Below are 16,648 nucleotides of genomic sequence, written 5' to 3'. Positions count from 1 at the left end.
GTTTTTAATATATATATTTTTGGTACTGGGGATTGAACCCAGAGACACATCCCCAGCCTTTTTTATTTTGAGACAGGTTGTTTTCACTAAGCCTTCGTTAAGTTGCTGAGGCTGATTTCAAACTTGTGATCTTCCTGCCTCAGTCTCCCAAGTCACTGGGATTATAGACTACATTACTTTTTCAAAACCTGGGATATACCCAAATCCAGAACACAGATAAGCACCTATACTTTGTTTAAGTATGTGTATATATGTTCAACCTAGTTTTAAAAATTAAACGTGCAATCCTATGCACCAGGTGAAATGATACATTGACATAATGTATTATTATGGATTGCATATATATAAAACGGAGAAGTATTGATACAGAATGAACTCTATAATACTTTAAGGGGAAAAAAAGAGTACACAGAATTGTGGATATACAATTACTTGAATATAGGTATGCCACCCATCTTTAGAAACATCAAAATTGGTCACTGCTGCTCTAGAATACAGGAGACACTTTTCATTTATGCCTTTGTGTGCTGCTTAAACCATTAAATATTCCATATAAGCTCTTCCTACAGAGGACACACCAACTAATGAGAAGAAGGACAAGCAATCGAATAGAGAAACACCAAAGGAAAAGGACAAACAACCCAGCAGAGTGGTTGATGCTTTGTAAGTGCAGTGACTCAGGAGGTTGAGGCAGAAGGACTGCAAACATGAGGCCAGCCTCATCAACTACATAATTTCTTGCCTCAAAATAAAAAGGGCTGAGGATGTATCTCAGTAGTAAAGGCCCTTAGGTTTAATCCCCAGCACTGCAAAAAGAAAGAAATGAACCATGCCCTTCAGTAACACCAAATGAGTGTACAAGGGCATGGTGTCTAAGCAGTGCATTGCAGTGACCCACAGCACACTGGGTTCACACTGCCTGCATTAGGATCTCATATCCAACTTTGTGACACTGGCATCTATCTCACAGACTTGTTATGAGAATTAAATAATTTAACACACACTTTTTAAATTCATAAAGAACGTTTTACTCAGGATTGAATCCAGAGGGACTCCACTACTGAGTGATATCCCCAGTCCGTTGTATTTTATTTTGAGATAGGGTCTTGTTAAGTTACTTAGGGGCCTCACTAAGTTGCTAACGCCAGCCTCAAACCTGCTTTCCTCCAGCCTCAGCTTCCCGAGTTGCTGGGATTACAGGAATGTGCCACCATGCCAAGCTGTAACTACTACAGGATGGCTGTTGTTTTTGCAGTGTTGGAGGTTGAAACCATGTTAGGCAAGTGCTTTTGCTCTACCACTGAGCTACAAACTAGCCCGATAAAAAACTTGACGAATTTAAAGGCAAAAACAGTTAAATTTAAAATGTCTTTATTCATTTATATAGCAAATACTGTACCCTACTTAAAAAAGTCTCTCAATCTGTCAACTTAGCTAAAAATCTCATGTATCTTTTTTCCATCACATATTGACATGATACAGGATGCAGGATATAGAAGTCAATTTAATAGACATTAAATAATTTCATACATATTCGGAATCTTGTACAACTCCTTAAAATTATAGACCAACATTAAATATTGGCACATGGATATTCCATGAACACAAACGGGTTTCACAGAAGATATGCTTGTACTGGTTTATGGTAACCACCTTGCTTTCTGTGAATCTTTAAATACCCAATTCCAAATCTTCCAGCTCCTGGAGAAGGGCTTTCTCTTTCTGAATTTTCTCCAACTAGAAAAGTTTGAAACAGTAAAATTATTAAATAGGAAATAAAATAATTATTGCCTGTATAAGTGAACAAACTTAGAGGAGATTAGAGAAACCACTTAGAGAAGGAGGATTGCTTATACTTTATCAGATCTACTGATAAACAGATTAAAAAACATGTATAAGAAACAAATTCTAATTTGATATCTATGGTGAATCAAAAGGGCAAAAGACAGAAGCTATCTCACTATGTCCCTTCAGTCCAGTGAAATTCCCATTCCTCATTTGGGCTCAAGAGTGCTGAGGAGAGGGGGCAGGCAGCACAGCAGCAAGAGCCACAGGAAGGGAGAGACCTCACATTTGCCTCTTCTCTTCTAAAGAGCAGTTCCAGCACCAGTGCCCCCAGGAATAGCGGCTCACTTGCCATGATCTACATCCACTCTTCGCAGTCTGACACTGGTCCAAGGTGACCAGCAAAAGAATCTGGCATGCAGGGGCTGGGGATGTGGCTCAAGCGGTAACACGCTCGCCTGGCATGAGCAGGGCGCTGGATTCGATCCTCAGCACCACATAAAAGTAAAATAAAGATGTTGCGTCCACCCAAAAACTAAAAAATAAATATTAAAAAAAAAAAGAATCTGGCATGCAGTTTCCAAAACAAGTTAAATCCACATGCTCATTTTCCTGATGAAATAATTGCTTGTAATAAACATGGAATGAAGGTAATGACTAAGAGACCAAAGGAAAAATGCAGAAAATACCTGATTTTTTTCTAGCTGCTTTCCAGCTGCTGCTTGTTCTTTCAGTTGTTCAATAGCTTTCAGTTTCTATAAGTATCAAACAGGGGTCAAGAGGAAGAAAAGTCATGTCCTCATGCAAATTTTCTTATTAACAACTCAATCATATGAATATAAAACTTGAATAAGGAGAATTTTCTGACATTTCTATCAAGAATGGCCTGTGAAAATACTGGGGTAAACTAATTTTTTTTAAAAGTTAAATATAAGACCACGTATATTAGGGCTGGGAATACAGCTTGAGGGCACAGGACTTGCCTGGCACACATGAGGCCCTAGGTTTCATCCCCAGCACCACCAAAATACAAAAATAAAACTGTGCAAGTTAAAACATGAGACTTGGCAAAATATTTTTTCAAGCTTTTAATTAAGTTATCACTAAATACATCACTTATTTTGCCATTTGTTTTGACATCCATTTACCTGGATGACGACAGGCCTTATGAGTGTTGGCAGCAGGTACTGGGGAATGGAGTCTGGGATACATCCCCACCTGGTTTATATTTTTTATTTTGAAGGAGAGTCTTGCCAAGTTTTCCAGGCTGGTCTTGGCCTCTCGATCCTCCTGCCTCAGCCCCTGAATCCCTGGGACTGCAGACACGTCCCACCATGTTGGACTACAATTGAGGCCGTAAGAGCAGCTCACATACGGCTAGACAAGGTTCAGAGACCTCCTACCCCACAGGGGAAATTTCATAAATTAATAAACTTCTTCAACTTAAAACTGGGACAAAATATCACCGGTATCTAAAGAAATAGTGAGTAAAGTATCAGCATTTTCTGTACAAATGCACATTATTTCTTATTACTCAAAAAAATTAATGAAAGTAGCCTTTAAGCATTTGTGATGAAAACTAAAATGAGTGCTATACTAATTACAGTAATTCATAGTGAGAAAACAACAAAGCAAGCATCTTGGCTCCCTGTTGTTGGGCAGCTAAGCACTGCTATTTTTCTGGATGTGATTCTCAAGTATATTCTTTTCAACACACACATCTGCTTTTCATTTAAAAGTCTCTTACCTTCTTTAGGTTCCTGATTTTTTTGTCTACTTCAGGGTCACCAGAAGTTGCCTGGGAGACGGTGTTCCGAGATGTGCTCTGCGGAGCAGGAGTTTGTGCCACATCTGGACTCTGGTCATTTTTTGCTTCCTACAGGAAATATTTTTAAGAATTCAATTTTAAAAATGAAGACATTAAAGCATTTCAATCCACAATCTTGACATGTAACATGAAAGCCAAATGTCAATTTCACCTACACTTTATTATTTGAAGAACCTGGATTAAAGGCCTCGTGAGGCACTTACGTGTTCCCATAATGACCACATCGGAGGCTCTTTCGTGTTCCCATAATGACCACATAGGGGTGCACCAAGAGGTTCCTTGACCAGTACTCTGGGATGTGCCACCGTGTTGTGGATGGTTTGGGACTGTAGAGGGCTTTGCTGATGAAGATATGTCACGTCTCGCTCTGTGATACCCTGCCAGCATGCAGGTATGTCACGTCTCGATCTGTGATGCCCTCCCAATGCACAGAGTGTGTAGGGGCAGTCCGTGTAACAGAGGGTGCTAGAAAGAGAGCAGCTCACTGCTCACCTCCAGACTAGCTCAACTCTACAGCCAGGTACCAGGGAAGGCTGCCCTTTTCCCCTGCATGCTCTCAGTACGACCAGACCTCTGACTCCCTCTAGCCTCCACCCTCCTTGCTGAAGGACCACCTGTGAGCCACTTTCACATCCCCAAGGTGCCGTACACTCTTGCCTCCTTGCCTCTATATACACTGTCCCATGTTTAGAATACTTCCCCACAAGTTACCTGCTGGCCTACCCAGCCTCTAGGCCTCCTGGGAAGTTCCCACACCGCAGGTCTGGGTTAGCTGCACCTATCCCAGGCTCCCCACCTTGGCAGGTACTCCCCAGGACAGCTGGCTCCCCAGCACAGCACTGGCCTGAATGCATACGCAAAATAAATGAAAAGAGCAAAACCACAACTCTCCTTTGTAATTATAAGATACGTGCTTTGACAAGAGGAGGAAAAAAGCTATTCAAGTCTTTCCAGGCAAAGGTTGGGTTGCTCTTCCTTCTGAAGGTCAACAGAACACTGAGTGCCCCAAGCCTTGGAAACCTTCTGGATGGGAAATTCTTAACTCCCACTGCATCCCAGGAATAACACAGATAGGGTGTTACTCTAGTTCTCCAACTCTAAAAGAGCCTGCCTAAGATTTTGTAAAGAGGATAAGATTGTAGTCATATTTTTTAAAGGCATATTGGTGTCGCTTTTGTACATGGCAAGAAATATTAATTCCTTTCCTATTATGTGAAAACACACTATTAAGCACTTAAGAGTATTCAGAAAGAAAATATTTAGTTCCCCTCCCCACCCCCAGTACTGGGAATCAGACCCAGGGCCTAGAACATGCTAGGTAAGCACTCTATCACTGAGCTACAGCCTTAGTGCACCCCCGCCCCTGACTTTAATTTTAAGATAGGGCCTCCCTAAGTTGTCCAGGCTAGTCTCAAACTTGCTATCCTCTTGCCTTATCCTCCCAAGTAGCTGGGATTACAGGTATGTCCCACTGGGCTCAGTGTTAGTTTCTATTCTTAAGGAGCCTATGAATTTTGATAATGTAAAGTCTGGCATTTTTCATTTTTTCGTAATATAAAAATAGATGATAGAAGTGGCTTAAAGAAGAGGATGGATATTTTGCCCATCAACATTCATTTCTGGTCAGGTATAGTGGTGCACACTCGTAATACAAACAACTCAGGAGGCTAAGACATGAGGATCGCAAGTTCAAGACCAGCCTCAGTCACTTGGCAAGACCTTGTCTCAAAATATAAAATAAAAAAAGGGTCGGGGATGGAGCTCAGTGATAAAGAACCCCTGGGTTCAATCCCTAGTACCCAAAAGAAATTTTAAAAAAAGAAATCAATTCTGATATCAGATAAAAATTTAAAACTTTAGTTATTTGTAATGAGCTGAGAATGTATCTTTTTTCTAGGAAGAAAGATTAGTTATAAATGTGAAAAAAATGTTAAAATTAGGTAAAACATGAAATTTAATTTTCTACCACAAACTAACCAAAAGTAAGTGAAAATGTCTGCTTTATTATACTTAAATTCTGGTCATGTGTACATGAAAAGATTTATTTCTTAAGTCTCAACTCTTTATGGTAAAGTTGATAAGCTGAGAAAATCATAACCTGACTATGCTATTTTTGGTTATTTAATTCAGTCAGGATTGGAAGATCTAGGCAGGGTACGATCCTGTCTTGGGCCATTTAGCTCCACTCAATCACACAGCCGTAACTTTTACTGACTCTGGCCAGTCATCTTAAAACGCACTCACAGAGTACCTGCAAGGTGAAAACTCTCTGCCCACCGGAACAGCAAAGAGCACCTCTGTAGAGAGGATCAGTGGCACCAACAACTGTAGGTGTCTGTATGGCTTCATGGATGCACTGGGGGACTTCTGTAACTACTATGCTTTAAATTAATGGCACTATTTTTTCTTTTTTAAAGAGACACAAAGACTACCTTTAAGAAAATTTAACTATTTTAAAATTATTTTTTTCTAAATAAGACATACTGATTCTGTAATCTCCCCCAAATTTTATGTGCTCATATATCAGAAAAGCATACAAAATAAACAACTAATATTTTATCATAAAAGAATCTTCATCAACAATGATCATATTAAAATACCTTTTGATAAGATGAAGAAAATTTGCTTATGAAAATAGGATTCTAAGTTAAGTAGATTTCAGAGGGACCCTCAATCTCCAGGAAGAGTAATCTGACCTACCAGTGTTTGTGAAGACACCGATTTCTGGTAACAACCAGCCCCAGCACAGATCCCTACCAGGAGGACAAATTTGCTTTTATACAAATCTAATGCATAGAATGGATTTTTCTTTTTTACTTAAAATAACTTAAAGGTGATCTTTTAAGATATTTCTGGAGATGAAACATATTAACTACAAAAGAGAACAATGGTGTTTTTTAAAAGCCCAGATTTTAGCAGAATATGGTTACATAATGTAATTCTCTTAAAATAGTACTCCTATCAAAAAACCTAAGCAACCTAGGCCTGTTACCAGCAAGACTGAACGAATGATACAGCAATTAGCTGCTAAAAATCCATGCCACTGTTCTGGTCTGAATGTTGGTAGAGCTTGATGGCAGCGAGACTGACAGGCAGGGCTGTGGGAAGTGAGTAAGCCAGGAAGACTCTGCCTTCAGGAGTGGATCAGGATTCTTAAAAGCCTCAAGGAGCTCCCTGCACTCTTCCATCACAGGAGGACACGCAGAAGACCATGTCAATGAGAAACAAGTCCCCCAGACACAGAGTCTGCCGGTACCTTGTTTTTAGGCCTCTAGAAATATGAGGAATGAATTTCTATTGTTTACAAACCCCAGTCTAAGGTATTTTCTTACAGTACCCACTCTATCTGAACCTAAAAATGCAGTCACTATGACCTCACTAACCAGACACTCCAGCCAGTATGTTAAAGACTTGATGCTCAGGGTGGTGCTAATGGGAGGAAAGATAGCCTTTAGATGGTGGAGTCAAAGGAAGATTCTCAGGCCACTGGGGACATGCTCTTGAAGACAGTAGGATACCAGCCCCTTTCTCTTCCTCTCTATTCCCTTGCTCATGATGAGGTGAGCAATTTTGCTCTACCACAGGTTACTACCATGATGTACTACCCACGACAGGTCCAAAGCCATAGGGCCAATAGATCATGGACTGAAACTCTAAAGTTGTGAGTCAAAATAAACCTTCTGTCTTTATAAGGTGACTACCTCAGGTATTCTGTTACAGTGATAGAAAACTAATAGTCACCCATGATATAGACTGGATTACTTAGAAATTCATAGGCAAACAAAAAAGAAATTCTGGCTATTTAAGTCTAACTCCAGCTACATTTTGTAACATAACATTCAAATCTTCAAAACCAAAGTTCATTACATTTAAAGGTTCAAAGCTAAAATTTAATTGGTTTTCTTTTTGGTTTGTTTGTTCTATTTTGAAGAGATCAGTACCCCAAATACCTGCTTGGCAGCTTTCTTAGCTTCATGCTTCCTTTGATTTTTAAGGGCTGTTTTTGATAATGGCTTCTCATTTCCTGTGTGTGGTTTCATATTCTGAGGTGGTTCCTCTTCATGCTGTGGAAACATAAAACAAACAATTGTGAAATGGAGTCCATGTTTCTAAAAACACATATAATAACAACAAATAATATACTTTTGTTAGTATAGGATAAGCTTATTTTATCATTTTACTTTAAAATCACTGACAAAGATCATTGAAAAACTCTTATTAGTGGTGGCACACGCCCACTGTCATAATGGACTAAAAGAGGATCTTTCTACTTGTTCATATACATCTTTTGGTTCTCTAAAACCTGGCAAAATTCACTTGAGTTTTATTCAAACAAGGAGTTTTTCTTTCTCTGGCACAACTAGAGACACAGGGCTCATAAGAGGGGATACCACCAGGAGCTGCTTTTGGTATCTGTCCTTCAGCAGGAACCCAGCCACCTCACACCTTCCTCACACAGGGACCGCCCGCCAAGCCTCGACTTGTAAAACCAGAGATGGGAAAGGTGAGCAATTTTCCCAGGCTGGTGATGGCGCCCAGGGCCTTGCACCCGCTGGGCAGTGCTCTGCCACTGGGCCTCCCCCAGACCTAGCCATGTTTGAATGGGACACTGCAGTAGAACTCAAGCAGTTACAGACACTGTGTGCAGTCAAGGAGGAAGCACTGGTCTTTTGTTTTTGTTTATGTAGAAGTGAAGACTGGCATAAGGAAGATGTAAGAATATTTATTTAATCTTCAAAGGCATCTATTTCCCCAAGTGCTATCTGTACATCCAATTGACCTGAACAGACCAGTTCACAGTTCTTGTACAGTGACTTTCATAATAACACCAGCAATACTGTTGCTTATTCTTGGAGCACCTTTATTTCTTAATACCATCCTAGAAACCCAGGGTGTTCCCTAAGCTCTGAAATGCTAACTTTTTAAAAAAATATCAGAATCTGACCAACACTATGGTCATAACTTTACAGCAATGGTGGGTAACTAATGGCCTAAACATAACAAATGTGTTTTTGACCAACAGTGTCTTTAAAATTCAGAAATTTCACAAGGCAATCAGATCCATGTTTTCTTGAAGTTCAAACATTTGGGCAACTTGAATCCCCATGGGAAGCAGCAGCTGTGGCAGCCCAGCTGCAGGGCCTGCCTTGTCTCACTCCACTGGCGTGGCCTGGCCTCCTCAAGAGTGATCTCCTCATCGGCTTAACAGGGTGCATGGCTGGCCTTCCTCAGCTCCAGGTTCTCAACAATCCCTGCCCTAGTCTGGATCCTACCAGGTACTAAGACACACAGGACACAAGATATAGGTCCAGAGAAGTCTACACAGTGAAAATTTTTTTCCTATCAAAGTAGTAAAACTCTACTTACCAGTTTGGAATTGGTGATGGGTTTATTTCTCAAAGCTGGAGGTCTGTAAGCTGTGGCAACTTTAGGTTCGTCATTGGGCACTTCACTTGGAACTGCTTGGTAAGTTATTCTTTTTGCTGGAAATATTCCATCCAAAAATGGCTGCCAGGAGACCTGCCACAACTCTGCGTTTGATGGCACATCGTGCTTGTGCAAGACAGAGCCTGTGTAGTGCCAGACCTTGTACCCATTGTTAACACGTAACCGGGGAGCACACGTGGCTGTTAAGATGTGCTCACCATCTGGGCACCACGCAAAGTATGTAGAATCAGAAGCCACCGGCTTAGAGATGAGTTTGTAGTTCTTAACATCCCACACTTCCATCTGTCCCCTCAGATTTCCAAACCCAGCCAGGACTAATATGTGTCCATGAGGGCTGAAGTAGGCTGCATTGCGAGGCCCAGTGCCAAAGTCGAACACAGGGTCACATTTCAGGTTGAAGACCGTCGCCTTGGCAGGCATGAAGCCATACACGGCACAGAACTCGGTGGAGCTGGAATTCCACGCTACATCATAGATGGGGCCACTTTTTGCTAGAAAAAGAATACAAAAATCCAAATTAGAAATAAAGAATTATATGAATATTATATTAGCACAAGTTATAAATACACAGAAATCATAAACATATCAAACAGTAAAATAACAACATATCAAACAGTAAAAAAAAAAAAAAAAAAAAACTCTAAAAATTTCAAGGCATATTGAAGTTAGAATATTCCTATATGATACATTATGAGCATTAATATGTAATCATAAGTTTATTTAAGAACTTTTATGGAATCCTAATTTATTTTAAACATTTTGGCAATATGGGCTCATGGAAACCAATATGAGTCTATTACTATTAATAAAAAACAAAACAAGGGCTGAGGTGGTGGCTCAGCGGTAGAGTGCTCGCCTAGAACATGGAAGGCCCTGGGTTTGATCCTCAGCACCACATAAAAAAATAAATAAATAGAATAAAGCTATTGTGTCCAACTACAACTAAAAAATAAATATTAAAAAAATGTTGGGGCTGGGGTTGTGGCTCAGCGGTAGAGCACTTGCCTCACATGTGCGAGACCCTGGGTTCGATCCTCAGCACCACATAAAAATAAATAAGTGAAATAAAGGTATTGTGTCCAACTACAACTAAAATAAATAAATAAATATTTTTTTAAAAAAATGTTAAAAATAAAGCCAAAACAAACAAAAACACACTTTTCTGAAATGGGGTCTTGCTCTATGTCCCAGCTGATCGCACACTCCTCAATTCGAGGCTCCTCTTGCTCAGCCTCCCGTGCCTGGCAAGTGTCTGTCTTTATTTTTGAAGGAGTAATATATAAAATGGTAATAAAAATATAAACTATATAAAGATATACATGCCACAAAAATAAGACCCTCTAAAAAAGGCAATCCCCTCCCTGTTATATTTCTTCCATACTCTTTCAGAATATTTTTGTTGAAATAAAGCATCTGTCTCCTAAATAAACACATAAGTGACACAGCTCCAGACCTATTATTGATTTAGTCTCCACCTTGGGGTTTCAACATGGGCACGTGCAGCTGGTCAGTTCTTCCTCAGCCGCACTGCGTTCCATCACCAGCCCGTTGCCTCCTTCCCACTGTGTGTGCACCGCATCTGCAGGCATACAGCTGCGAGCTACCAGGGCATGCGCACTTCCTCGCCCACCATAGTGCCCTCCCAGGAGGTGTGCCCGTGCATGTGCCTAGCAACAGCATGTGACCACGCAGGTCCCCTGGCTCTGGTACTATGCAGGTTCATGCTTTCACCTTTGCCAGTTTATTAAGTAAAAATTGGTATCTTAAGTTTATTTCTACTCTTTTAATTATAAACTAAACATCTTCTAACACACAAGCAATTTAATTTTTGCTCCTGTGGACAATTCTTACTGTCCCACGCCTGTTCTTCTTCCCAGTTACAGACTGGATTTTACCTGATATATTAAGAATATTCACCTTTTCTCATACTCATCCCTTGTCTGCTCTAAAAAATATATTTCCCATTTTTTTTTTTTGCTTGCTTTGCTTAACTCCTTTCTTCTTTCAATGTAGAAATCTATAATTTATAACATATTCAACTTTTTTACATATGACTTCTGTCTTACTTAGAAAATCTTTTTCTACCCTATGATTAGACAAAAATTTATTTCATATTTTCTTCTAGTTCCTTTACAGTCTTATATAATTTTATGGTCTAACTGGAATTTATTTTGGTGAAGAGGTAGAGATATCAATTTTTTATTTCAAATGGCTAGCTAGTTGTCCCCAAACCACAAATAAAACAATGATTTTCTCCATTGATTCAAATGTTGATTTTATATTAATGCCTATAGAAATACAGTTTTCTTTCTGGACAATTCTATTCAATGGATTTATTAGCCTGTCTATAAGTCAGAAACAAGTAATTATCATTGCTCTTCTTTTACAAAAGTTTTCAAAACATGTTCATGTTTCACTATCAACCTTAGGACCAGCTTATCCAATTAGACAAAAGCAACAATGACTTAAATTTAATTTTTAGACTAATAGGGAGAAATAACATCTTTTAAAAATTGCTTTTTATTAAAGGTCATAATTGTCTTTCTGAAGAGTTATAAAGTTTTCCTTCCACAGTCCTATATACATTTTATTTTTGTGCTATATTTGGAAACTTTTCTTCCATTATTCAAGTGGCTGTTTTTTTTATACTTCATCCATACCAGCAAAGATAATTCAGTTTTCTCCTTTCCAAATTGCATATTCTACTTCTTTTGATCACTTACATTTGCAAGGTATTTTAGCCATTCTTGTTTTGTATCTGACTTCAATGAGAATATAGTTTTTTGCATGCAAGATTATTCTACTTACACATGTTCAATTCAAAATAGAAAAAAAAATCAGGGACCTGCTAGAATGTTAAAACTATTATTAATTGAGTTCATCAAAACAAGAGATACAGTGGTGATATTCCTGGATGTTATTCACAATTCTGAAAGTAATTTTCAACTCACTAGAATGGACTTGCTGTCATAATTAGTCAAGAAGAACTTGACTAGAAGTTCTAGAAGAACTAACACAACAGGATTGCCACATTCAGGAAGTCCTAACTATCAGCATGTTGGCATAATGCAAATAAATTAACTGGGTTCTGTCAAAATTGGGTATGTCTAAGAATAATTTTAAGTTTCTTAATTAAGAGGAACTATATCTTATATTAAAGAATTTGAGTTCTATTATCTGACCAAGATTTAGATTATAGCATCTTTGTGGCATATTATTTTTTTATACCATTGTTTTATCAAAGAAAGACAAAGGAATACTCACGTAACTGCACTACTGCGCTCTCTCCATTGGTTGCAATGTAGTGCAGTGTCTGCTCTCCATAGTACGAAGCGCCTGTCTTGTCCACGTCTGTACTGGCTATCACCAGCACAGCAGTAGCTGCAACAGCAAACACTTTAATTAAATTTAAACACAGGTCATGGGCATGGGTTGTGGCTCAGCGGTAGAGCACTCGCCTAGCACGTGCAAGGCCCTGGGTTCGATCCTCAGTACCACATAAAAATAAATAAAGGTGTTGTGTCCATCTACAACTAAAAAATAACCAGCTGGGGCTGTGGCTCAGCGGTAGAGCACTCATCTCACACGTGTGAGGCCCTAGGTTCAATCCTCAGCACCACATAAAAAAGTATTGTGTTCATCTACAACTAAAAGTAAAAAAAAAAAAAAAAAAAGCCACAAATCATCACCGATACTCCTTTTGAAATACATGTCTAAATCCAATTAACACATGATAAACAAAATGAGGAATAAAATGTTTACCTTACCTTTTTTATTCCATAGCATTGTCACCTTATCAGCTTTAAAGAAACTCTTATTGGCTAATGCAGCGTGAGGTCCAGCAAAGTTGGGGTACTGATACAATCTGACAAATGAAGGTGCACCTTTACTCCCTGGAACATAGACAGCAACCTAAGACACAAGCAAATCATTAAATCATCACTTAATGTTCTGAAGTATGTAAAGTAAGATGGATATGTTTTCACAGTTACCAAAATAACTAGGAAAAGGCTTAAATTAATATTTCACATTAACCAACAAAAACAGCAATTACCTTATATGGCTGAGGCCCAGGTGATAAAACAAAATCATTAATTTTTTGCAAATGTAATTTATTTGCAATTGTATCTAAAAGAAAAGAATAAACGGTGTTAGATGGATGAGAGCCACTAACAGGAACATGTTAAACTCTGAATGTATTATAAAGGTCACTGTAACTACATACAAATATTGCTCATTGTGGTCGAATGTGGGTGAGACAGTGCAATACAGTGCAAAAGGTCTGGGTGGCAGCAAGACAGACACAGGCTTGATTTCCTACTCAAGTCATTTACTAGCTGTCAAGCTCCCGCAGTAACGGATCACACCACCTTACTCCCGGTGACTATTTTCAAGAATAGAGTGTCAGGCACAAGGCATGTATTTAATAAATGTCAGTTCTTTTAAACCTCTGAGATACAGTAGTTTCACAACCTATTAGATGGAAAAGATTGATCTTGCTACTGTAGAATGAAAATATGGAAATTCTGTAACAGTGTAGTAACATCATAATCATGATCAAAACAACAGTAACAATGGCTGAAATTTATTGTTTCTTCTATGCCAGGACGTTGGAATTCACATTTTTAATAATACTGCTGTCCGAGTTAATTACTTTCTTTATTCCATTTATTACTTTCTTTATTCCATTTCAGAGGTCAACAGGTATTCAAAAGAAGTACTCCAAACTCCCTACCTGGTGACGCTCCTTCCTCTGGCATGCTAACCAAGAGGCAAGCCCAAAAGCAAGCTAATCAAACACACTGGGGCAGAAGTGGAAAGCAGGGAGATGATGTGCACACTGCGCTGTGGAAAGCTGCTGGAGGTCAGCCCACTGACCATTCTTGGTGCATGTGAACAGACTTGCCAACTGCTACTCCATGACATGCTCACAAGTGCACAATTGTAATAGGGTACTCTATAAACAAACAAATACAACTGCAATCCTTTCTCTTTAAATTATTTTTAGGGGCTGGGGATGTAGTTTGGTGGTACAGTGGTTGTTTAATGTGTGTGAAGCACTGGGTTAGATTCCTCAGCACTGCAAAAAAAGAAAGCTGTTCTCAGTGATCATGTTACTATTGGTATAATTATTCCAAGAATACTATGCGGATAATGTGGAACAAAGCAAATAAATATTTATGTGAATGTGATATTCCCCAACTCTCACCCCTACTATCCCAGAGAAATAGGATTCTTGACATCACCAAAAGGTAATGCAGCTGGGCACAATAGCACACGCCTGTAATGCCAGCAGCTCCGGAGGAGCTGAGATAGGAGGATCAAAGCTAGTTCAAAGCCAGCCTCAGCAAGGGCAAGGTGCTAAGCAACTCAGTGATATCCTGTCTCTAAATAAAATACAAAATAGGGCTAGGGATGTGGCTCAGTGGTTGAGTACCTCTGAGTTAAATTCCACAGTACCAATAAATAAATAAATAAATAAGGCTGGGGAGGTGACTCAGTGGTTGAATAGCCCTAAGTTCAATCCCTGGTACTCCCCCCATTCCCCTCACCCCAAAATTGTTCATTGGGCTGGGGGATATAGCTCAGTTGATAGAGTGCTTGCCGAGCATGCACAAGGTCCTGGGATCAATTCCCAGCACCACCAAAAAAACCAACCCACAAACGAAAAAACCTTGTAGTCTTTCATTTAAATGGAAGCTTTAAAAAAGAAAAAAACAGTTGAGAAACAATGATCAACACAGAAGCAATGAGAACCGCTGGAACCTAGATTACAGTTTCTACCATGTAACTAGGATGTATTAGAGGATTAACTGATCCTAGCTCTGTAGCAGGAAACACATACATTAATCTTAGAATAGCTTAACTCATCACATAGCAAAGAAATCATTGACAGCTAACTAAACAAGGATGGAGCAATTTAAGCATCAGTAAGAATAATAAGTACAATAGATGGAAACATGATATTTTAAATCCACCGTTTATTAGGATGGGAGTAAAGAATTAAATGCTTACAATGAAGGCTGCTAGAGAACATATTATGTTAAAACTGATCAAGGAAAAGAATATTTATTCCTGCCTTTTCTATATAAACACCATGTGGGCAACCAAATAGTACATTGGGAAATAAATCTTTGTAGACATAATTTAGCTAATAAATAAGAACAGAAAGAAGAAAATGAGAACATCACCAGCTTATAACCACTGACCTAGGCATTGAACATGAATGTCAGCTAACCCTGTAAAAACAGAGACAATCAAACACTACTTGATAAAAGAATACCACCATATGATGAACTCTTACCCTTGCCATCAAAAAGGACTCTAAATCTAAATGGCAATTTGTAGGGAACAAAAGAACATGTAAATTATACCATGTGATATAAAAACAGAATTCAAACCACAGGAAAATAACTAAGAAAAATAACCCTGATGTTTTTCTTTTCTCTCTCTTTTTCCAGTACTGGGGATTGAACCCAGGGGTGCTTTACCACTAAGTTGCTGAGGCTGGCCTCTAACTTGCAATCTTCCTGCCTCAGTCTCCTGATTAGCTGGGATTACGGGTGTGCACCACCACGTGCAGCCTAATTTTGTTTGTTAAATAATAAATTACAAGAGAAAAAAAGAGATGTGGTGATAAACTATAGATTAAAGGAAACTTACGATGTATCAGCGATTTATAATATGTGATAACTTATTTAGATCCTGAGTTTTAAAAGAATCACAACATTTGCAGCTGTTGGGAATCTGAACACTGAACCAAAATTTAATGATTTGTGATATTGTGATTAATTGTGGCTTGGTTTTAAAAATTAAGGGCCCTAATCTTCAGAGATAAATGATTAAATATTTTCTAGTAAAATTATATGATCTCTAGAATTTGCTTTAGCTCAGAGATGTTCTTTGGACAGAGGTAGGAATAGGAGGAATAGGAGCCAGATGTCCACTTTGGTGTTTGAAATTCTATACAGCAAGACATTTTTAAAAAATCTGTGTTACAGAATTTCAACAGCAATTAAGTTCAGCAAGAGACATTCTAATCTCTTCATTTAATACCAATTATCAAACAATAATGTTATTATAAATCAAAATTTGTGATACTGAATTTCATTGGTATTTAGACTTACAGAGAATTCTACAAGTGGATATAACAGCAATTACTGATTAGCAAATTACTAGTATTTAGGAGAATCCTTTGATGCCACATAAGATAATAAACACTTCATACATTTAAAGTAAATAATAAAATTATTTCAGGGCTGGGGTTGTGGCTCAGTGGTAAAGCACTTGCCTAGCATGTGTGAGGCACTGGGTTTGATTCTTAGCACCACATATAAATAAATGAATAAATAAAAATAAAGATTCTCAACAACAACAACAATTTTTTTTTTTTTTTTTAATAAATCTTTCCATACCAAAATTGTTGTTTTCAAAGAAGTGAACTTCATTGTTAACATTTCGGGCACAAATAATTTCATCTTCTGACCAGGATGGACACCTATCTCAAAACAAAAACAAAATTAGAGGACAACTTATGTTACCACGTTAGGTCTGTGACACTGTTCACTATTTAAGGGAAAATACCTA

The 16,648-nt window shown here is 38.5% G+C and overlaps 1 protein-coding gene across 1 annotated transcript in view; it reads right to left on the bottom strand.

Moving 5' to 3' along the window:
• Positions 1-1,354: 1,354 nt before the first annotated feature.
• Positions 1,355-16,648, bottom strand: part of Eif2a (eukaryotic translation initiation factor 2A) — a 31,717-nt gene continuing 16,423 nt past the window's right edge. Inside the window, exons 6-14 of the mRNA XM_027933764.2 lie at positions 16,477-16,559; positions 13,116-13,189; positions 12,829-12,973; positions 12,326-12,442; positions 8,981-9,552; positions 7,564-7,677; positions 3,533-3,661; positions 2,475-2,540; positions 1,355-1,737 (exon numbers count right to left, since the gene is read on the bottom strand). Of these exons, the coding sequence (XP_027789565.1) occupies positions 1,672-1,737; positions 2,475-2,540; positions 3,533-3,661; positions 7,564-7,677; positions 8,981-9,552; positions 12,326-12,442; positions 12,829-12,973; positions 13,116-13,189; positions 16,477-16,559 (1,366 nt within the window). The 3' untranslated portion in view covers positions 1,355-1,671. The remainder of the gene's footprint in view (positions 1,738-2,474; positions 2,541-3,532; positions 3,662-7,563; positions 7,678-8,980; positions 9,553-12,325; positions 12,443-12,828; positions 12,974-13,115; positions 13,190-16,476; positions 16,560-16,648) is intronic.

The sequence above is a fragment of the Marmota flaviventris genome, chromosome 8 (genome assembly GCF_047511675.1).
Source record: "Marmota flaviventris isolate mMarFla1 chromosome 8, mMarFla1.hap1, whole genome shotgun sequence".
NCBI classification, from domain to species: domain Eukaryota; kingdom Metazoa; phylum Chordata; class Mammalia; order Rodentia; family Sciuridae; genus Marmota; species Marmota flaviventris.
Note: the sequence above shows the minus strand (reverse complement) of the source record. Positions and strands in the feature narration are given on the sequence as shown.